General features: G+C 47.7%; 3 protein-coding genes across 8 annotated transcripts; all 3 read right to left on the bottom strand.

Moving 5' to 3' along the window:
- Positions 1 to 711: 711 nt before the first annotated feature.
- On the bottom strand, positions 712 to 8,717 carry LOC120650361 (ubiquitin carboxyl-terminal hydrolase 2-like). Of its 3 annotated transcripts, none has more exons than XM_039927479.1 (6): positions 6,790 to 6,956; positions 6,564 to 6,618; positions 6,080 to 6,126; positions 1,955 to 2,001; positions 1,775 to 1,877; positions 712 to 1,696 (listed from the first exon to the last, which is right to left on the bottom strand). In XM_039927479.1, exons 2-6 carry the CDS (start codon positions 6,592 to 6,594, stop codon positions 938 to 940), a joined length of 987 nt encoding a protein of 328 aa, XP_039783413.1. In that variant the 5' UTR covers positions 6,595 to 6,618; positions 6,790 to 6,956; the 3' UTR covers positions 712 to 937. The 3 variants fall into 3 exon arrangements, with proteins under 3 accessions (XP_039783413.1, XP_039783427.1, XP_039783419.1); XM_039927485.1 differs by lacking the exon at positions 6,790 to 6,956 and adding an exon at positions 8,586 to 8,717 and having other exon boundaries at positions 739 to 1,696; XM_039927493.1 differs by lacking the exons at positions 6,080 to 6,126; positions 6,564 to 6,618; positions 6,790 to 6,956 and having other exon boundaries at positions 1,775 to 1,872; positions 1,955 to 2,304.
- LOC120650323 (silicon efflux transporter LSI2-like) lies at positions 8,442 to 11,504 on the bottom strand. Of its 3 annotated transcripts, none has more exons than XM_039927404.1 (3): positions 10,883 to 11,504; positions 9,387 to 10,701; positions 8,442 to 9,300 (listed from the first exon to the last, which is right to left on the bottom strand). In XM_039927404.1, exons 2-3 carry the CDS (start codon positions 10,648 to 10,650, stop codon positions 9,032 to 9,034), a joined length of 1,533 nt encoding a protein of 510 aa, XP_039783338.1. In that variant the 5' UTR covers positions 10,651 to 10,701; positions 10,883 to 11,504; the 3' UTR covers positions 8,442 to 9,031. The 3 variants fall into 3 exon arrangements, with proteins under 3 accessions (XP_039783338.1, XP_039783349.1, XP_039783359.1); XM_039927415.1 differs by having other exon boundaries at positions 9,387 to 10,695; XM_039927425.1 differs by having other exon boundaries at positions 9,387 to 10,695; positions 11,079 to 11,504.
- Positions 11,505 to 12,766: 1,262 nt separating this feature from the next.
- On the bottom strand, positions 12,767 to 18,253 carry LOC120650335 (BRD4-interacting chromatin-remodeling complex-associated protein-like). Of its 2 annotated transcripts, none has more exons than XM_039927444.1 (3): positions 18,062 to 18,253; positions 17,613 to 17,850; positions 12,767 to 14,394 (listed from the first exon to the last, which is right to left on the bottom strand). In XM_039927444.1, the coding sequence occupies exons 2-3, from the start codon at positions 17,748 to 17,750 to the stop codon at positions 13,219 to 13,221; spliced, it is 1,314 nt and encodes a 437-aa protein (XP_039783378.1). In that variant the 5' UTR covers positions 17,751 to 17,850; positions 18,062 to 18,253; the 3' UTR covers positions 12,767 to 13,218. The 2 variants fall into 2 exon arrangements, with proteins under 2 accessions (XP_039783378.1, XP_039783371.1); XM_039927437.1 differs by having other exon boundaries at positions 17,613 to 17,890; positions 18,062 to 18,251.
- Between the last annotated feature and the right edge of the window lie 3,995 nt (positions 18,254 to 22,248).

Genomic DNA, 22,248 nt, shown 5'->3' with positions numbered 1-22,248 from the left:
TTGTCATCTCCGGTGAGTTTCCCCTCGATTTCTTGCAGCCATGGCCTCCCCTCACCGTCCTCGACCCATTCCGGTGATAATCCCGATGTTTCCCCCATCCTACAGGGCCTCCCGGCGGAGCTCCGCCCATGGCCGCCGTCGTTCCCATGGAGCACCCCGTCGCTGCTGTGTTCCGCCTCCTTCCTTTGCTGGGGTGAGCCTCGCCGCCCCCTGGGACATGCCGTGCACGCGCCCCCCGCCCCGCTCCGACCTCGCCTGGTCGCGCCGCCGTTCGCCGCGCCGTCGCCGCCACCGCCGCGTCGCGCGTCGCCGAGGACGGGGGCGGGTCGCAGGGACATATGGGACCGGGGGAGGGGTAGGGTGGAATAAAGGGATGTTTGGTTGGAAGCCACTCATTGCCACATGCAAAGTACTTTCGCCACGAAACAATGTTTTTTTAGGCGGATGAAACGGCCGCCACAAACCTGTGGCGCGCCACGCCATGGCGTGGCGACCAATGGCCGTAAACCAAACACACCCTAAGTCCCAAAAAGTTCCTTTTGAGTCTTTTTTTCCGTTAGACTCTAAACGACTTTTAGTCCAAAAAAATCCCTCCTGTTTGTTTCTTTAGACCCATAAATCCCTGGAACTTATGAAAAAGTCCCATGAAACAAACAGGGGCTGTATCTAATCTAATAAAGATTAGCAAGCTGTCACCTCAAAAGATTAGCATAATCCAGAACGATCCACAGCCACACATTCTATAATCCAGAAGAAAACAATTAATAAACTGACAAAATAAACAACCAATTTGACCGTTTCCACAACGTGCGTGCTCACCAAAACTGGCGCAGTTGACAACACACCACAGCGAGCAAGATGGTCTATAACCTTAGCAATGATTTCTCTAACCCTTGGCACCTGATACATCAGTCTACCGGCCTATGACATTTCACCATCATCTAGTGCTAGCGCTTGATGACTTTTGCTGCTTGGCCTTCTCGACCAGAGGTTTTAGCTGCTGCTTTTCTGCGAGCATCTTCAACAGGTTGAACAGGAACGGGATATAGTTGTGCTTCCTCCGGATGTTCTCCGTCTTCCACTTCTTGAACTTCTCTTCTTCTATGATGATCTTCTCGCTGACTGTCTCAATTGCTGATATCACCTCTGTAAGCGAGTTGTTCAAGGATTCTGTGGCGGAAGTATTGTTCATCTCCTGCAAAATTTGCTCCCTCCTCTTCTCCAGTTCCTCCAGCTCAGCACTGTACACCTCTTTCCTATTCTTTATGATTGCCATGAGATTGAACCGAATCTCACTCTGTGAATAGCACTCAATCCTTTCTTGAATAACTGGCTGCACCATCCGTAGCCAATCAAGGTCATCAGAACCATCGCACTGCCCAAGGTTCACAGGCCCTTCCTTCAGCCCATCCAGCTCATAGAGGACACCTTCAAAAGGTAAATAACTTATGAAATGGTACACATCATCATCCTTAGTCGCTGCTCTCTGCTCATCGGAAATGAATGGCTCTGGCCTTGCAAAACTGTTATGAGCTGTCCGAATAGATTCGCTGTTGCTGATAGCTAAGCCCTTCAGATCAGGTGTGAAAGCTCCTGTGAATTCCTTCAGTTGAGATAGTTCTGGACCTATGTCAATTTCTGGGCGATTCATGAGAACTGAGAGAATAGCTTGAGTAGCACATGCATTATTGATGACCTGAAAATGAGCAAACAGATCAGCTGTTAAGCACAAAGTAGCAAACATGGTTAGCGGAAGGACCAGAGTGGAACTAACTTGTTGAGCAAAGAAAAGGTTTGGATTAGGATCTCTGACAACAGGCCGTTCATCCTTTTCCCCAGGTATCCACTTGAAGAGAAAAATTAGCCCGTATACTGGCCTACGAAAAGTGGAGAGGACAAGTGAGTTAAGGACACTGAGAGAGCAGATATTGATACTAACTATAAAGATTCCCACCGCAGTTCACTAAGAGAGTCCACGTCAAGAGAGTAAAGTTCTTCCACCTGTTTAAAAATAGCATAACAAGAACTCAAGGGGCATTAAAAAGATCCATCCCAATGTATAAAGACAGCACAGCAAGCACATAAGGGGCATTAAAAAGATTCATCCCAGAGTATATAATAAATGTCTGGATTTTTATATGGATAACTTGAAAAAAGTGTATCCGTTGTAGATTTCTATAAGCACATATACAACAAACAACAACAACATAGCCTTTTTTCCCAAGCAAGTTGGGGTAGGCTAGAGATGAAACCCGAAAGAAATAAATTCAAGGTTCAGGCACATTGATAGCTAGTCTCCAAGCGCTCCTATCCAAAGCTATCTCTTTAGAAATATTCCAATCCTTAAGGTCTCTCTTAACCGACTCATCCCACGTCAGTTTAGGTCTACCTCTACCCCTATTTACATTATCGACCCGCTCAAGAACCCCATTACGCACCGGCGCCTCATGAGGCTTTCGTTGGACATGTCCAAACCATCTCAGCCGATGCTGGGTAAGTTTCTCCTCAATTAGTGCCACCCCGACCCTATCCTGAATAACTTCGTTCCGGACTCTATCCCTCCTTGTGTGCCCGCAAAATCACCACAACATCCACATCTCTGTTACACTCAGTTGCTGGACATGTCGCCTTTTTGTAGGCCAACATTCAGCACCGTATAACATCGCCGGACGAATTGCTGTCCTATAGAATTTGTCTTTTAGCTTTTGTGGCACCCTCTTGTCACAAAGAATGCCAGAAGCTTGCCGCCATTTCAACCAGCCAGCTGAAATTCTATGCATAACATCTTCATCAATGTCGCCATCCTTTTGTAGCACCGATCCTAAATACCGAAAAGTATCCTTCTGGACCACCACTTGCCCATCTAAACTAACGTCTCCCCCCTCATGCCTAGTCGCGCTGAAATCGCACATCATGTACTCGGTCTTGGTCCTACTAAGTCTGAACACTTTCGACTCTAACGTGCATCTCCACAGCTCTAACTTCCTATTAACTCCTGCCCTACTCTCGTCAACTAGCACCACATCATCAGCAAAGAGCATACACCAAGGGATCTCACCTTGTATATCCCTTGTGACCTCATCCATCACTAAAGCAAATAAATAAGGGCTCAATGCTGACCCCTGGTGTAGGCCTATGTTAATAGGAAAGTCTGTGGTGTTGCCATCACATGTCCGGACAAACGTCGTCGCATCCTTGTACATATCCTTAATGAGGGTAATGTACTTAGTTGGGACTTTGTGCTTCTCCAAGGCCCACCACATGACATTTATCGGTACTTTGTCATATGCCTTCTCAAGGTCAATGAAGACCATGTGCAAGTCCTTCTTCTGCTCCTATATCTCTCCATCAATTGTCGTATTAAGAAAATCGCCTCCATGGTTGACCTTCCAGGCATGAACCCAAATTGGTTTTGGGTCACACTTGTCACTCTTCTTAGACAATGCTCGATAACCCTCTCTCAAAGCTTCATCGTATGGCTCGTCAGCTTAATCCCACGGTAGCTAGTACAACTTTGAGCATCGCCCTTGTTTTTGAAGATAGGTACTAATATACTTTTCCTCAATTCTTCCGGCATCTTGTTTGACCGAAAAATGAGATTAAAAAATTTAGTTAACCATACTATTGCTCTATTTACTACTAGGCATCTCCACACCTCAATGGGGATACCATCAGGGCCCATCGCTTTACCTCCCTTCATCCTCTTCAAAGCCTCTCCGATCTCTACCTCCTGAATTCTCCTCACGAAACGTCTGTTGGTATCGTCAAAAGAGTCATCTAACTCAAGGGTAGGGCCCTCACTCTCCCCATTAAACAACTTGTCGAAGTACTCTCTCCATCTATCCATGATCTCCTCATCCTTCACTAGCAGTCGATCTGTCCCATCCTTAATGCATTTGATTTGGTTGATGTCCCTTTTCTTCCGCTTGCGGATCCTAGCCATCCTATAAATGTCCTTCTCCCCTTCTTTCGTGCCTAGCCGCTGATACAGGTCATCATACGCCTTACCCTTTGCTACACTCACAGCTCGCTTTGCAACCCTCTTCGCTAATTTATAGCCCTCGATGTTGGCTGCACTCTTGTCAAGGTGGAGGCGCTTGAAACACTCCTTCTTATCCTTAATAGCCCTTTGCACCTCGTCGTTCCACCACCAGGTGTCTTTCCCCTCCTGTTTGCCTCCCCTACTCACGCCGAACACCTCTGAGGCACCTTCCGAACACATGTTGCCATCTTTAGCCACATGTCATCTGCGTCTTCTCCTTCTTCCCAGGGCCCCTCACCTAGCATCCTTTCATTGAACGCTTGTGCCGCTTCCCCTCTAAGCTTCCACCACTTTGTTCTCGCAATCTTGGCACGTTTGTCCCGGTGGACACGTACCCAAAGACGAAAGTCCGCCACCACAAGCTTGTATTGAGGGACAACACACTCCCCAGGTATCACCTTACAATCTAAGCAATCACGTCTATCCTCCCTCCTAGCAAGGATAAAGTCGATCTGGCTCGAGTGTAGTCCACTATGAAACATCACAAGATGGGATTCCCTTTTCTTAAACACGGTATTCGCTAACAACAAATCGTAGGCTAACGCGAAGTTCAACACATCCTCCCCCTCTTAACTCCTGCTACCATACCCAAAACCCCCGTGCACTCGCTCGAACTCTACATTAGTCGCACCCACATGGCCGTTGAGATCTCCTCCTATGAAGAGTTTCTCGCTGGTAGGCACGGTACTAACCATGCTATCTAGATCTTCCCAGAACTGCATTTTAGTGCTCTCACTAAGGCCTACCTGAGGGGCATAGGCACTGATCACATTCAAAACCGAATCTCCAACTACCAACCGGATTAGGATAATCCGGTCGCCTTGCCTTCTAACCTCTACGACTCCATCCTTAAGGCTCCTATCAATCAAGATGCCTACACCATTCCTACCCGAAGTTGCTCCCGTGTACCAAAGCTTGAAGCCAGTATCATCAACCTCCTTCACCTTCTGGCCTTTTCATTTAGTCTCCTGAACGCATAGAATATTTACACGCCTCCTAATTGCTGCATCAACTAGCTCTCGCAACTTACCCGTTAGGGACCCTACGTTCCAGCTACCTATACGAATCCTAGTTGGCTCGGCTAGCTTCCTTACCCTTCGCACCCGTCGAGGGAAGTGCGAAGACCCTTGCTCATTTTTCACTACACCCGGGCGTAGATGTAGCGCGACATTCAGGTGACGACCCAACCCTTGCTCACTTATCATCGTACCCAGTTCACGATACGACGCGCCCTTGGGGGGATGGCGACCCGGCTCTTGCCTATTTATCACCACACACGGGTTCCGATGTAGCGCGTCGCTAAGAGGGTTACGCCCCAACGAGTTTCTTGTGGGTTTCAAATCCATTAGAGTGGCTATTTTTTATGCTGGTTTGCCAAAACCTAACGCAATCCTCCTCCTTTACCCGGGCTTGGGACCGGCTATGCTGAGACGACTCAGGAGAGAGAGAGTCTTCCCGTCAGCATAGGCGGTAAATATTCTAGTAGCTGAAGTACCAGCACTATCAAACTAAGGATCAAACTGAAGGATGAAACCATGACCTCAAATTATGTTAACATGTTGCCATATTACCAGAGATCCCATAAATGCAAGTGAATAAGCAAGCGTAGAACAAAGTTTTTACTCGAGGCCCTCTCCTCTTTTGAAATAGAGTTGACAGTTGCATAAGGAAAAAAAAAAGTAGCAATTGACATCAAATTATCAGGCACTGTTCTTTGAATTAAAGTGTGTATCTTCAGAATTTTGTTGCCATACTATTCTACCACAAGCTAAGCTATGCCGGATACTATTGTGCATTTCCTGCAGTCATAGTGCGGTATTATGGTATTTCTTCAAACAAGAGTGACAAGGTGCTGCCATCTCCACAGCTTGAGGAAACAAATCTTCAGAAGAACTAGAGTACATTGCACTGCTTAGTAGTGAATGAATAGGCCGAGTGCATTGTCATTGCAGATACAGTAATAGTTCAAAGGATGAGCCATTCCAATAAGTCTTAAAATGTTCAGGCAAGGAACAGAAAAGAGCCCCGAAATCTAACCTGCACACCTTTCACTTGCATTTGCTGAATCAACTCGGTGAAAACACCTGCTCAAGAAAAACATAAGTAATGGTTTAAAACATTGAGGACAGCAGAGAAGGTAGAAGTACAAACAAAAGTAAGTTTAACAAAAGTTTGTTCAAAACATCACTAGGCTGTTGTTTTAGGAAAGAAGGGAGGAAAGCAATAGAGCTAACAACTATCGATGGGTAACAGATGTCAGCACTGTGAAGACTGGCGAAATAAGTGGTCTTCTCAAATCAAACTACTAAGTACTATGACTCTACGAGTGTATAGGTGTTGATGCTCAATGACTGAAAACGATGATGAAGTCACAGCCAAAAAAAAAAGGAAATAAGAAGAGAATACCCTACAAAGCTACAAGTGCGTTGCTACACCATACACAACCGCCCATGACTTGGAAATTGCAAGGGAAAAAAATTACTGATAGGAATTGACCAAGAGGCATAACGCGAGAACTCACCAGGGTCAGACTCAATCGTGCACCAGGACATTGTTGCGAAACCCCCTGAAGTCTCCTGGTTGCAGGCAAGGAAACCCGATAGATTTTGTAAACGAAGTCGAAGTTTTTAGTAGATAGTAATATATTGTAACTGGATCAGATCCGAATACAGAAATAGTTTTGTTAGGGTTTGGAGCGCTCCGTCTCGCACAGCAGAAGGAGAGAGAAGGGGCGGGCATAGGCATACCTGGTGGATGCTCGGCGCCGGAAAAGGACTGGGCGAAGACGTGACGGAATGGCGCCGCCGGTCTCGCAGTCGGCGCCGCCGCCAGGGAAGGAAGAGCAAGGGAGGAGAGAGAGTCCGAGACAAGGGGGGGGGGGGGGGGGGGAGGGAAGAAACAGGAGATGAGAGTTCCGTTCGATAGCATCCCGAGCCGAGTCGGTCTGAGTGAGCCTCGCATCCAGCCGAGCCTACAACTCAGCTCGAGTTTTTTTTCTTCCAGGAGCCCAACTCTAAACCTGTTCGGCTTGTCTTGTCTTGAGTTGTATCAGCTTATTTTCTCTCACAGAATAATATTCATTCTATCAGCATTATATTATTCATGCGGTCAGCCGAACAGGCCCTCAGAGTCGGATAGGCTCGTGTACTGCAAATACTCCCTCCGTTCCATATTAAAAGACATTCCAACAATCTTAAAGAATCAAAAAATTTATATTTAATTAAATTTATATAATAGAGTAATGATATTTATTATATAAATTGAGTTCCATTAGATTTTTTATTAGTTATACTTTCATAGTACATCAATTTGATATCATAAATCTTTATATTTCTCTCTATAATTTTGGTTAAATTTGAGATTGCTTTAACTCTTCAAAATTCTTAGGATGTCTTATAATTTGGAACGGAGGGAGTATTTCAGAAAGCTCAGTTCGGATCTATCTAGATTTGTCATTGAATTGAGTTCAATACCAAATCAGAGTAGTATTGGTAAATGAGTTACAATATCAAATCCGTTGTTTGGATATAGATGAAATTGTTAAATGAAATATAATAAGCTAGCATATTCCGGTTCCAATTCATATTTGGATGCCCATGCCTTAGCATTGAGGATTAGACCATCTTCTTCTTCTCTCCACCTGTCCATACTGCTCTAGACCTCGTCTAAAGTAGAAATCATCCGCGCCGCCTATGGAGAAGCCCACATCCGGTGGACTCTAGTTCCAACTCCTCTATCAATAACAATGTTCGATTGATTTAGAAGCCGGTTGATTTAATAGTATTTTGTGAGAGAGAATAAGTTGAAAGAAGCTGGATGGTGGCTGGTGTTGCGGATAGGAGAAAGCGGAGCTCCGGAAGTCTAGCCAACCACGCCCTAACTGTGTGGTTAAATTTTTTACGGCTGCGCTGGCTGAAATGACTGATGTCTGGCTCCGGCATGTGACACGTTGCCGCCGGGCCTTTGGCTTGTCACGTGCCATACTCGCTGCTTCAGTGTCAGCTCTGTGTAAATTATTGTTTGGGCTGTTGGACAGTACTCAATCTTGTATAGTGTAATAGTATTTTTTATGTTTGAATATTTGCTATAAAACACTATATTTATTAAAATAACAATTTCTTGTTAATAGGAGAGAGAAAATAAACAAGACCAAAATGCCCTACTTAGACCATGCTGCTAGACATGTTCATAAATAATAAAGAATGGTAATAATTTTTATTATATTATTTGCTTGGTCGTGCATTTTCTGTATAGTGCAACGGATCATATACATAATCTTTTTTTTCTTTGTCTATAAATATATATTTTTTGTTAGCGTGGCCCGTTAGTCCTATTACTTATTTTCTCTCTCCTTTAAATCAGAAAGTTATTATTTTAATACATATAGTGTCTTAGCAAATACTAAAACTTGAAGAGTATCTATTTGGCAATATAAGATTGAGTAATATTTAACAGCAAAAATTAATATCGAAGAATATCCGGCAGCAAATTTACTCTTATTGGTGTCTTGGTCCATGGATCAACGGGATGAATAGTCCTGTACCTGCGTATTCGCTTTCCTCTGGTTTGTCTTCAAGTGGTGTAAGTTGTTTCTTCTGGTGGCCTGTCTTCTCGGTCGCTTTTGTTGTTCCCTCCGAATTTTGGTGCTTCCTCTGCTCCTCTTTTGTTGTGGTTTCGTTGTTGCTTTTGTGCGGTTGGTTGGTTCTGCTGCTCCTTCCTTCTGGATCTGTTTGCTCGGCTACAATATGTCCCTGCCTGTATTTTTCCTTTGCGATTTTTTTAATACAAACTTACAGAATGCTAGACAGGAATAGGATATACAATAATACTATCTGTGTGCTACTCGATCGATCCAAAATGTACAATCTTCTTCCATCTTGTTGTATCAAGCAACCAATCAACATACTAAAATAATCTTAATTACTTTGCTGTATGTAGAGCTACTAGCAGTAGGACGAAAGCACTGCACTGCACATGGCCCGGCAATCATCAGTAGGTTCTGATGAGCAGGAGGCCGATGCCGGTGATGATGATGGTGGCCGGGAAGCCGAACTGGAGGTGGCCCAAGAAGGAGAGCGTGTAGCCGTAGTGCTGGGAGCGGCGCGCCTGCTCGCACACGATGAGGTTGGCGGCGGAGCCCAGCAGGGAGAGGTTGCCGGCCACCGTGCTGGTCCAGGCCAGGACGAGCCACGCGTTGGTCTGGGCGGCCGGGGAGATGGCGGCGGCGGAGGCAGCAACGCGGGCGCCCAGCAGGAGAACTGCGGCCATTGTTATCATTTTTTTTATCATGATCACGATCATTATCCATTACTAGATTTAGTATGCAAATGCAATGGTACAGTACCGGTCGGGACATTGGAGGCGACATTGGAGAGCAGCAGGATGACGAGCGCAAGAATGGCGGTTCCGGTGGGCGTGTCGATCCGCGCGTAGGGCTCCATGAACTCCCAGAAGGCGCTGGGGATGCCCGTCTTGTTGAAGCCGTCGACGGTGATGAACATCCCGCAGAAGAAGAGCAGCAGAGGGTAGGAGACCTTCTCCAGGCAGGGGCGCGCGTCCTTGAAGTCGAGCACGATGAGCGCCAGGGCGGCGGTGATGGCGCTCCACGACATGTTGAGCCCCAGCAGCAGCGCCACCAGCATGCCGCCGGTGATCGCGTACACGCAAGTCTTCCACACGCGGCTCTGCCACTCCTCCTGCTCGTCCTCCGACGACTCCTCTTCCTCCGACTGCTCCTTCCCCTGCTCCGACTGCACCAAGGTGGTGTGCCGCCTCTTGTGGATGCCGTTGCTGGCCTGCTTGCCGTCGTACTCGCTGTAGTGGCCGTTGGCATCTGCTGCCGCCGGCTTGACCTCGCCGGCCGCTTGCCGGAGGCGCAGGTGCGACATGGTGGCCGGCGAGAAGCGGTGCGACGTCACGTCCTCCTCCTCCACCACCTCGGTGGGCACGGCCACCACCTCCTCGGCGGCGGGCTTCATCCCCCCGTCGAGCTGCCCCCAGTAGAGGCAGAGCAGGATGGCGGCGTTGACGACGGACCCCACGAGCGTGGCCGGGAGGATGCCGAAGACGAACTGCCCGAAGGAGATGCCGCTCTGCACGGCGATCACCAGGTTCTGCGGGTTGCCGATGGGCGTGGCGGCGGAGCCGATGTTGGCGCTGGAGGCGAGCGCCAGGAGGAAGGGCTTGGGCGGCAGGTTGTTCTGCCGCGCGATCTTGAGGATGAACTCGGTCAGCACCACGCAGCAGGTGTCGTTGGTGAAGAGCGCCGACGCCACCGCCGACACGGCGCAGGTGCGCACCAGCAGGTCGCGCCCGCCATGGCTGCGCCACGACAGCAGCCGCCCCAGGTGCCGGAACATGTCGGCGCGCTCCAGGTACACGCTCACCACCATGGTGCCGAACAGCAGGCCCAGGATCGGCAGGTCCACCGCCGCGTACGCCTCGTCAGCGCTCATCACGCCGAGGAGCACCATCAGCATGGCGCCCAGCAGCGACCCCGCCGTGCGCCCGATCGGGAGGAAGGGCACCGCCGGGAACACGGCCAGAACCCAGAAGATGCCGAACGCGGCGGTCCCCAGGGCAACCTTCAACGCAGGCTCCATGGCCATTATTATCTTATCTTTTGGATCGATGATGAATTGCCTCGCCTCGATCTGCAGCTGATTGGCTGATTATTAGCTTGCAGCTTCAGGAATTGATGAATTCCGATCCGATCGACCACTCACTGACTCTTGTGCGATCGTATCAAAATCCTCTCAACTGAAGAATATAATCGAGGAGGAGCGCAACAAGCACAACACAAAAAAGAGGGGAATCAAGAAGCTGGAGGAGCTTGCCTACCTGCTTGCTTGCTAGTCAACTACTTAGCTAGCTACAAGAAGAAGTAAGCCGCAGACAGGCATGCGTACATGAGTACACATACCTCTATCCTCAACTCCAAGAGCTAGTAAGAATGAAACAACCAATAACAATCCTACTGGAACAAATTTGCTCTGAGACGGACGAGGAAGAAGAAAGGGAGGAGGAGGAAGCCTACACTTTCTTGCTGCTGATTATTTTGGTACAAGAGGAGAGGAGGTAGGATTATTATTTGTCTATTGGTGGAATTAACACATGGCCCGGGATCCTCCAAGGATGCAGCACACTTGGCAGCCTCCACATGGCCCCTCCCTGCTGGATATTTTGTTTCCTCTCTTCTCTCTCCCTCCCTACTCTACTCATCAATGATGGACATGGACGGGAACTGGATGGGGATTTTTTTTATTAAAAATCGAGAGTAGACAGTAGACAGGAAGGAAAATGGGTTGGCACATGTGGGCTCACCACTTTACATGGACATGATTTGATTACAACATTACATCAAGAGAGAGAAGAAGAAGAAGAAGAAGCACTGTTAGTTGCAGAGGAGGTGGACAGGTCCTCTTCTTCTTGGATCATCCCTAACCTTGGATTCTAGTCACAGCTGGAATAGAATAGTAGGGAAGGAGATGATTCAGGGACCTGTTCTTTGTTCTATCTACGAACTCAAGAGGTAAATTGTGCTCTCCTTACCTGAGGACTTGACTTGCTAGAGAGTCACCACCACATGCTGTGAAGCGTGTCATTTTCTATATATGTACATCTGATCTGATGGCCAGGCAGTCAGATGATTCTCTTAGTAGCTGAAAGAAAGGCATATATATGGAGAACATGGTGGTGTCTGCATGACCATTGTGCTTATTAATTAGTTTGACAGAGCCTTGAACTTATCATCTATCTGAGTTTGTATGTATTTATTAATTTGCAGAGCATGATGTGTGCTGATAGATGCATAGTAAATCTCATCATTCATTCTTGGACCTGGTGCTCTATATGGTTTCTGATATGAGTTTGTATTTATTTGTTGCACAGCATGATGTATTATCTGACCTGGTAGCTAGCAGGGAGAGAGATGGTCAATAATTGAAAGGCAAATTAACAATATAACCCATCCCTTGTGGTGTTATTTGGGACTAGTCCATTATTCTAGCACGGCCGATGGGTTGGACGGATGTCTGACATGGGATGGGAAGTTGATCACCGCTGCCAGCTGAGCCACACACTAAAGTTCCTTGCGTCCTTCCATTCCATGTTTATTAGCATACGCAATGATTAATCGACGACAATTAGTGTAGTAAGCTAGGTCGACGGAGACAGCAGAAGAAGTTGATGCCGTCGAGGCGGCCTAAGACTCACCTGCGGTGAGGCCACGCCGGCGGAATTATTATTGATGGATCGATCCGCGGCGACCTAGCCGAGAGGGATTTGGTGACGGATCAACGTTTATCCAATTGATGCTATACATGTCTCCAGATTAATTATCTGAGGGTGGATGGGTAAGCATTTCTATCTATACCCAAAAAAAAAAGAAAAAAAAGGAGAAACCTGGCATGTCATTCCTGAACTCGTATGATCAGATCAGATCAGATGAGATCAGGGCCGGTCCAAATCCGAATGGACGTGGATAACCGAACAAGATGGGTGCTTTGTGTTGATTCATGGACGGTAATTGAACTCAAGTCCTACACTGCAATTATGATATTTCTTGCCCGTCACCCTTGGCCAAATACGTACTCAACCTCCTCGTGATCTCCAGTGGGCTCAGGTCATCAGCTGGACCGGCTCTGCAGCCAGAATAGCTTCTGATCGCAATGCAAGCCAGCTACTCAAGATTAACAAGATATGCCAAAGCAAAATGCAGCAATATGCAGGGCAAAGTACCAACAATTTTTAAATTTGCTACCACCTGAGCAGAGCAGAGCTGCGACACTGAGGGTAATATGTCGATTATACATCCAATTCAGCATACACTGGCCAAATCAAGGAGTTCTACCCTTTTAAAACTACATTCAGTAGCTTATTATGTACAGACACAACAGCAGCACCGGTAGGTATCAGGACACCAAGTCAGTCAGTACATAGACAGGATACAACAGACACTAACTTAACCAGAGACTCCGGAATCCTTTAGTATCTCACCATGATATTAGCTTCACTTGGAATCACTATCTAATCTTGGATCATCACTAACTGCAAAGTCTACCATAGTTTTGCATCTCTAATGGCAATATCTGTGAAAAATCGAGTAGTGAAGCAGCAGCGAAAGAAGCGGAAGCTCACTCCTCCATCCAGTAAGATGACTATGGTCAGTGCAAAGGTTAGCTGACCCCCGGCTGTGCCACTGGGTGGAAGGACCAGCTTTTTTCTGGCTCAGGAGTGATCCCAGCAACCTTCTCATTCGCCCACCAATCAGACCCCACACTTGGCTCCACATTAGCAACATCGACGTTGTTGAAGTTGAACTCCTTGGCCAGGCGAAGGGACAGCGACCGCCTTGCTTTCTCAGGCAGGTCATGGTATGTCTCATCAACGTATAGCCCCACCCTTGGGTCGTTAGACTCCCTCTTGTGATCGCCACTGCCGGCGGGTGGTGCAAGATGAAAAGATGCTGTGGTAGAATCCCCAGAAATGGCACTTTTCTTCTCTAGGCACCGCGCCACATCTTCTACAGTCAACTCAAATGATACCCGGTGGTCCATAGCATGATCATTGGGCTGAAGGCGGGCTGAGAAGTCTGCAACTGGAACAGCTGCGGTAATGTGGCCGTCCAAAAGGGAACCACCGTTGCGCATATGGCGGGGTATCAGCTTCTGTGTTGCAACGCCCTCTCCATCCAATATCTTTGGCGGCTCACGAACTGGGAATGAGGGGAATGCGTAGCGTGAGGAAGCCAGCATCTCAGGGTCAGGGAATGGGGAGGAAGTGCCAGAACAACCCGAGCTTGGAGATATCAGGCGCCCTATCGGGCTGTCTGGGTAATTCGGATATGACTGAAGATCACCTGTTTCACCATTCTTGCTGTTGTTGATGGAAGTCAGAAGCTTTGCATATGGGACCTCCGGAGAGGAAGGTGTTGTCAGATGGACGGACTCCGGTGGAGGAGTGAAAGGAGCAGTTGAGGGTTCAGTTGTGAACGCTGAGAATACTGGCGGTGAGACTAGCTGTGTCTCATGTGCATATGGCCCAATAGCAAAGATGGATGGTGGCCCTGTGGGGGAAGGGGAATTCGGCGAGATGGGTGAAAATGGTGGAGCGCCAACCCTTGGCGATTGTACAATAGATGTGGGTTCTGATTGGAGGAAAGAAGCGGGAGAGGATGGAGGTGCCACAAATGGGAATACAGGAGGCGGTGGGTGGTTTGGAATTTCTGCTGCAGGCGCATCTAACCTTTGAGACGCGGGTTCTGGGACAAGTGCAGCGTGGTTGATGCGCCGACCATTCTTCTGAGACCCAAAGCAGAAGTATACACTCAACCGATCAGCCCATTTCCTTCGCTGCAAACAAACAAAAGCAGTTAGCACAGAGGGAGGGAGGGAGAGAGAGAAGCACAATACTAGTGGCAATGTTCAATCGAGAATCAGGTATGAAATGATTGAGCTTCACGTCAAAAAGGGTCACCAATAAACATGGAAATCCACACATATAAATACGAGAATCGAATACCCATATGCCATCATTAATCATACAATGTGTCCAACGCATCTCAGATAAATAAGTTCTTGGAGAGTCAATCAAAGCCCAAGAGCTATTTAGCAAATAAAATCACCACAGCTAAAACAATTACACATAGAGATCTCCGTGGTAGATGGAGAACTAAAAAGAAGAGGGAATTAAACTTGTGGCAAAATATATGGGATGGAACCACAGGTTTTTTTAAAGACGCTCTAAACCCTGTATTCACCATGAAGCATCAATTGAAATTGTCAAAAAAAAGTAAGGTTAAAAGAGAAACTCCATCGCATGTAATGTACAATCCACATCGGTCCTGCCTCTAAAACACGGATACGTCACTGCACCCACGTATCCCGTATCGGAGACGTATCCGATACGGATACGCCTAGGATACGGCCGGGATACGTATCCGCGGCGTGTCCGCGTATCTCAGGTTATGTGGGCCGAAAACTTAAGAATGGAGACGTCTCGGCCCGGTCGATACGGCCCAGCAGCCGAGTCCCGACCTCACGCAGCCGCCTCCGCCTCACGCACGGGCAAAAGGGCCGGACGGCATCGGCAGTTCCCCGTCTCCCGCTCCTCCTCGCGCCGCCGTCCTCCTCCCCGTCGCCCTTCGCCTCGCCTCGCCGTTCGCGTCCCAGATCGACGCCGCCGCTCCCGCGTCGCCCTTCGCCTCCCAGATCGACGCGGACAAGCCGCGCTCGCGTCGCCCTTCGCCTCCCAGATTGGGCCCCCTCCTCGGCCGCCGACTCGCGCTCTTCCTCGCGCCGCCGTCCTCCTCGCGGCGTCGTCGCCCTCCCCGAGTCGCCCTTCGACTCCCAGATCGGGGCAGCCAAGGCGGCGACCCTCCTCGGTCGCCCTCGGTCCGAAGCCGACGACCTGCTCAAGACGAGGCGGCCCCTCCCCGCCGTCGTCCTGCTTCCGCCGTCCTGCTCCTCCTCGCTCTCGTCGTCGCGCCGCCTTCATCCTCGAGCCGGAAGTTCCCCGCCTCCCCGTCCCGGTCAACGTCCTGCTCGAACCAGGAGGGGAGCGCCTCGCCGTCCCCGATTCGCCTCCACGCAGCCGCCGCCCACGAAGCCCGCTCTCGATTCGTGCCCCCACGCAGAGGACGCGCATGCCTGATGTCTTGGCGCGCGACAACGGCGTTGCGTCCACCGCGGCGGCCGGATGGTTAGGGGCGCAGCAGCAGCACCTCCTCTGCCGACCAGGTAGCTTGCCGGCTCCCTTTCCCAGTTTCCCTCTCCCTTTCCTTTCCAATTTCTATCAATCCCTCTTTCCCCGTAGACAGTAGATGAGTAGATAGTAGATTAATACAATCATGCCTTTGCTTTTCTTTTCCGGTAGATGCCTTCATGGAGGACAACAAGCTCAAGCAGTGGTAGTGCTAGTATAGGATCTGCATCCTCAACACCTACTGATATTAGAGCTCCCCTGTGGGATCATGTCACAATATTGGAAAAGGCAAAATCAGGTGGAGGCAATACTTTATGGAAATGCAATTAGTCAATTACTGTCCAATGAGCAAAGCCACTAGCTATACTAGAGTTGAGGCTCACTTGCTGAAATTGAAAAACAGAGGAATTGCTCACTGATATGCTGCTAATATATTTCACATGCACTATATTAATAGTTGGTTTTTGTGTGCAAATTCTGGACTTGGAGGAGAAGGAGAACTCGAGAATGGACAATTGGACATCACAATTGGAGAATGGAGATGCTTCCGGTCTTTGCTTTGGCTGGTAACTGCTATTGCAAGGTAATTTACTACTTTCACAAATTTAATATGTGCCATTATTTATTTATTTAAAAAAATAGTAAAACGTATCCGCGTATCGGGTTGTTTAGGAAATTGCCGTATCCGCGTATCCGTATCCTTCCGATACCGATACGCGTATCTGTATCCGTGCTGCATAGGGTCCTGCATATGCAAGGTATTTTTCAAGAGATCTAAAGACCAGTAATCACAGGTTTGAATCAAAGAGCCTTTTTCTTCAAAAACAGACAAGCTTGGAAGGTAATAAAGATAAAAAACTGAAAGAAGCCTGCACTTAAAAAAGAGGGGATACCTAAGGTTGGGCATAAAAAATAGAAACAAATAGCTGGTGGCATATGGCCAGCAGAGAAAGAATCTTCTTGTCCCATCTAGTCCACTGAATGACTCAACTAAACTGTGTCAACTATTCCCCGTGACACATGTAGCGTGAGATGTAACAATAAATCAACTAAGTGACAGAATATACTAAAAAGCAGTTGTAGAAATAAATGGATAAACATTCTAGGGCAGCATCTATCTTGCCAAAGATAAAACAAGAGCCCACATATACATAATAGAAAACTGTGGTACTATTTATTCATTTTGTAGGAAGAATCCTGAAATCAGCAGCCAAAGGCAAACCACAAACAAACATACAGCATAATTGCAAACTATGGTACTATTCTTCGCTTCGATTTTGATGTACAAACTAAATCCAAGCCAAATTTTATAAGCATTTGTGTCACACTGAATTTCTATGGAAAAAGTACTGGTTAAAGACAAGGCTCCAGTTACTCAATCCAGTGACACAAGAATGTCATTTTAGAAATTGTCATGGTTCCCAATACACCATATTCCACTAATTTTAATTGCACTTGGTGCATAAAACTCAAAACTGATATAAGTATAAAATATCATGAAAGTACTTTGTTGACAATCTAGTCATATTTGATCATTTTATTGATGGTCATTTTTGTAAAGTCTGATTGCATAACTACATTCTTCCATTATTAACTGCAATAATAGTACAATCAATAGTCTACAGCAAATACATGCGAGGAACGCTCCATGACAAGTGTTGCATAAGACGCAATTTTCTTGCAGTGCCAACGCGCTTACAAATCCACACAAACAAGCAGTCACGGATGTTTTAAAGTACAATACACCTACTAAGCTGTAGCAGCTACATATGTTATCCAACAAAAAACCATGCAGGACACCGTAATAACGTTGGTAAAGGAAAGAAAAGGAAAAAAAAATCATGCAGTAAGGTGTTGAAGCACAAACCGGCTCCGCGGGAGGTTCTGCACGGCTCTCCGCTGTGACAATGGCGGCGGCGGCCGCGTTCACTGTGTCAACGCTGTTGTGCACAGGCCTCATCTCGCCCCCACTCTGCATGATTGTCGCAGCAAGGAGCAAGAACATACGATTCTTTGCAGTCCAAGGAATGGATCACACCTACGAGATCCAAGCTTTTAAACTGGAAGAAGCATGATCCAGACTGTTTAACAGATCGCCCCCCGCGCTGCCAGATCAATTCCACGAAACCAAAAGACCAGATCAGCCTCCAGGGTTGGAAGTTTATGTGTTAACTCAGATAGAGATAACTTTTGCAAACAAAATCGACGCCAGTAGGGGTCAGATCCGAATACAAATTGCTTATGTTAGGGTTTGGGGTGCTCCGTTTCGCACAGCATGAAGGGAAGGGAGGAGAAGAGGAGAAGGGGCGAGCATACCTGGTGGGTGATCGTCGCCGGCAAAGGGGCGGAGGAAGACGCGCCGCCGATCGCCAAGTCGTCGCCGCCAGGAAGGAAGACCAAGGGAGAGGAGAGACGGAGATAGAAGGGAAAGGGGGATGAGCCTGCTTGACTGCCTCAGGGCGAGAGGGGTGAACCGTCGTGAACGCCCAGCAGGCCAGCCTTGCTTTTCTTCCTTCCTGCCATCTTTTTTAATATCCTTTGTACAGTACTCATGTATCGCTACGTTTAATATAAATTTCACACATGATCATTGATTTTTTTTCTCCTTCACTCCGTGTATAAGCCGTGTTGTGACCGTGCGAGGTATTGCTTGTCCAAACTTCAATTGAGATTCAGATTTCAACTAAGATTTGGATTGATGAACCAGAAAATCATTGTTTGCTTTAGAAATGTATAAGTAGAGATAATACAATTGGTTTATTGATGTTTTAATTTAAAAAGGACCTCTGAATTTTTAAGTATTTTAATGAGTTTTCTTTTGAAAATCTAATATTTTCTTATTTTTTTCGTTTCTTAATTTGTTCGTGTTCGGAGAAAGATAGAAAAATAGAAACAATTTATTCTTCTTCTACTTGGAAACATTAAGCTTGGGTATATGCTCAATTCATACATGTACGGTTTCATCACCTACTTATAACTACTTAAAAGTATGATACAGTTAAATTGTGCTCTCCTCATTATGTTGTGCCAATCTTTCTGATATATATATATATATATATATATATATATATATATATATATATATATATATATATATATATATATATTGGCTAACAATCCAAGTAAAATGCGCGTAGATATGACTTGACACTTTAGCGAATCAAACTGAGAAAATAACTTTTCAAAACGTTCTCATCACACACTTTCGAGTAAGCTTCAGTCCTTCCATCTGATCTCTCTGATCGTTGCTTGCCCTCACGTAACCAGCTCCGATCCGTGTTGTCATTCTAAATAAACACAGTACATTTGGGAAAAAGAAAAAGAAAATGTAGTGAGTTGTTGGTTAAGCGAGAAGCTAGTTGGTGTCACTATCCCACGTGTGCTTGGATGGTAGCCAATTCATAGGCAGACAGCATCACCAAATCATCCTATCTGTCTATCCACTCGTATACCATATATATATGTACACGGTGCCGGCTCCACATCTCAGCCACAGAAATTGTCTACAACTCTTATGCTACTAAATCGATTTAGCATTCTCTAATTTCTTTCAGAAATAATAGGATTTATTTTTAGAAACTACTAGAAATTTTCTTTTAGAACCACTAATATGATTAGGCTGGTAATCGATATGATTATATATTATATTATATTACGTTGGTGAGCTAGCTACATTATTGTTCCGATCCCTGCAAACTGCTCCGTAATGATATGAGTACGTTTCAGCAATGGCAACTTGTCTGATCGATCCTCCAATCTTGATTAGTTTAGTACTGTTTGCTTGATTCCATTTGGCAATATATTTTAGTCTGAATTCAATAAATTGAGTTTTAGTGAAGTAATCCGAAGTGTATAGTATGTGCCTGTATAAATAAATATGTACAAACAAAGGTAGTACATGTGTCTTAGTTTGAAGTAAAGGGCAGGAAGCATCCAGGGTGTATGACCTATGAATATCTTTTCCTGATCATAGTTTGAAGTAAAGGGCAGCAAGCAGAAAGATGCTTACCTGCTCTAATTAAATGGCAAAGCTAAAATTAATAGTTCTTCCCTATCTGGTATATTAAGGAGTTAAAATGGCAAAGTTTACACAATCATCACTGCACTTTCAACAACAACCATTGATCTCTACAGCCATTTTCTCAGTCTACCGTTGTTTCAGCTCTTTGTTGTGATATGTGAGGCACATAAGCAATTAAATTCTCAACTGCTCATTTTTGCAGCCTATCATTGTTTCAACTCTCATGTAAGAATATGTTCTTTTTTTGAGATGGTACAGATACTTTCTTGGCCAGCCAAAATGGTGAAGTTACTATTGCCAGGACAACAATACCATATCATACATATGAACATAGAATGAATGGCGTGCTCTTAGAATATCTTACCTTGATTGTAGTAGTGCCTAGACATTTTAAATTGTGCATGTACCCATGCTTGGAAAGGTACACTTTATGCCAACATAGTAAACAGTACCATGCCTGGACATAAACTAACCGCTCTTGCAAGAAAAGGGTAGGAATGTTTAACAAAATGCAGGAACCTTTACAGACCTGTTGAACTCCTGTTGAACTGTAGTCCTCATCTCAAATTTCTAGAATCAAATTGAGCTCTAATGCTCACTGGACAGTAGCTGTTAAATATAATAAAATCTGGATCATATGTTCCTAACAATTCCTAGTTCGTACCTGTTTTAATCTAAATTTAGTTTTCATATAGTATCTGAATCAGCATGGAGGGGGGAATGAAAAGCAAATAAGGTACAGACAAACTTTCGAACACCTAACAGGCAGCTAGCTAGCTTATGCTCTCGTGGCTTACCTACAGAGTCCCGCCGCCAGGATCTTCATAGGCAAGGGCGTCCGGCATTGGTTCGACGGCGACGACTTGAGCGGCCAGAGCCATGCCGCACCGCCTCCATGCTCCGCACGCGGATCCGCGCGCGCCGCCCCACAGCCGCGGCCGGCAGGCCGGCGAGGCTTGCGGCCCTTGGGAACGCAGGAGCAGAGGGGAGGGAGGTCAAGGAGGGGAGGGGCTGAATGAGGCGCGCGCCGGCCGCCTTGCCTTGCTTGGCGTTGCAACGTCGGGGCGTCAGGGACAGCAGCGTCGGTGGCAGGCGGTCGGCGCGAGCGCCGTGGGGATGCAGGCCGCGAGCCGCGGACGGAGGCGACGCGAGCGGCGGCAGGCGGGAGCGCGGAGGTGACGCGAGCCACCAGCCGCGGACGGAGGCGAGGCTAGGCGACGTCGGCCGGAGAACTGCGGGTTGAGGCGGCGCGATTAGCGTGCGGCGGCTGCCGCAGGCGCGGTGGCGACACGGGCCGCGAGCCGCGTACGGAGCTCCGAAGCCGCCGCGTGGGGAGCGCCGCCGACCGTGCGCGGTCGTGTGCCTTTGGGGGCGGCCACAGGCAGGGCGACGAGAGAGGTAAGCAGGAGCAGGGAGGTGGTGGTGAGGCAGCGATTGCTGAGCAGGCGAGTTGGGTCGTGCACACAGCCGCTGACGCCTGCGCGCCGCTGGCTCGGTCCACCCGCGCGCAGCCTCGCTGGCCGCGCCCGCGCCTACCGGCCTCTTGCTCGTGCGCCGCCTGCGCCTGCCCGAGCCGCCGCCGCCGCCGCGACCAAGGCCCCCCGCGTCGCGCGCAGCCGCGTCGGGTCCCTTGCCTCGGCCTCGCGCCGAGCGCCATGCTCCGCGCTGCTCGCCTCCCGCGTGCTGGCACGCCCGCCCAGCTCCAGCCGTGCCCGCGCTGACGCCTCCGCCCGGCGCCGCTCGATCCGCGCCTCCACCGACCAATTTGCGGGCGCCGCCGCTAGATCCGGCCACGGGGAGGGATGGAGGAGCAGCGGCCGGCCGCATCTGGCAGGGAAGGGTGCGCCGCCGCCGGAGTGGAGGGAGCTCGGGCTGAGAGAAGGGCATCAAATCGCTGAGAGATATTTTTTACCGCAGCAAAGGCAGAGGAGGCAACAGCCACCGTGTATCGCGGAACAGACGGTGGAAATTATTTTGGACGACGTGGACAGCCTGGCCAGCCGCCAACCTTCGGGGCATTGTTATATAGAAAAACTAGTCCACGACACTTATGTACCGGCCAGCCAACCTCGCCCTGCTCTTATGCGTCGTCCTTTTTCCTTTGGCAGGCAACAAGATATATACAAAAAAGGACGAAGGCGACTAGTCATGACAAGTGACACATACCAATATATATCCTCCTCCTAACTCAACAGCATTTGCCCAGGTGACCTTTTGTGCAAGCTAAGGGCTGCTACAACGACGGCCAGAAAATTGAAAAACTCAGCAGCATTTGACTACTCCCTCTGTTTTTTGTAAATATATCTCTCTCTTTTTTTTAAGACAAACTGGTGCAAACATCCATATATATGTTTGTCAGTTCTCAGGCAGGTGATTGCTCCATTTCTCCAACATCACTGTCTAACATCGACTGCAGTTAGCCAAAAGAGGGAGGGCCTATTATCATCTCACAGTTGCAGCCGCAATGCTCATGAAACGCAAA

This window comes from Panicum virgatum, chromosome 1K (genome assembly GCF_016808335.1).
Source record: "Panicum virgatum strain AP13 chromosome 1K, P.virgatum_v5, whole genome shotgun sequence".
Lineage (NCBI taxonomy): Eukaryota > Viridiplantae > Streptophyta > Magnoliopsida > Poales > Poaceae > Panicum > Panicum virgatum.
This window is presented reverse-complemented; position numbering and strand designations above follow the sequence as displayed.

Coding starts and splice junctions, on each gene's coding strand:
- LOC120650335 (XM_039927444.1), bottom strand. CDS start 17,750: ATGTTCTTGCTCCTTGCTGCGACAATCATGCAGAGTGGGGGCGAGATG. Junction 14,395..17,612: donor CAGAACCTCCCGCGGAGCCG/GTTTGTGCTTCA, acceptor GTTTGTTTGCAG/CGAAGGAAATGGGCTGATCG.
- LOC120650323 (XM_039927404.1), bottom strand. CDS start 10,650: ATGGCCATGGAGCCTGCGTTGAAGGTTGCCCTGGGGACCGCCGCGTTC. Junction 9,301..9,386: donor CGCCTCCAATGTCCCGACCG/GTACTGTACCAT, acceptor CAATGGCCGCAG/TTCTCCTGCTGGGCGCCCGC.
- LOC120650361 (XM_039927485.1), bottom strand. CDS start 6,594: ATGTCCTGGTGCACGATTGAGTCTGACCCTG. Junction 6,127..6,563: donor CACGATTGAGTCTGACCCTG/GTGAGTTCTCGC, acceptor TTTCTTGAGCAG/GTGTTTTCACCGAGTTGATT. Junction 1,878..1,954: donor GACTCTCTTAGTGAACTGCG/GTGGGAATCTTT, acceptor CACTTTTCGTAG/GCCAGTATACGGGCTAATTT.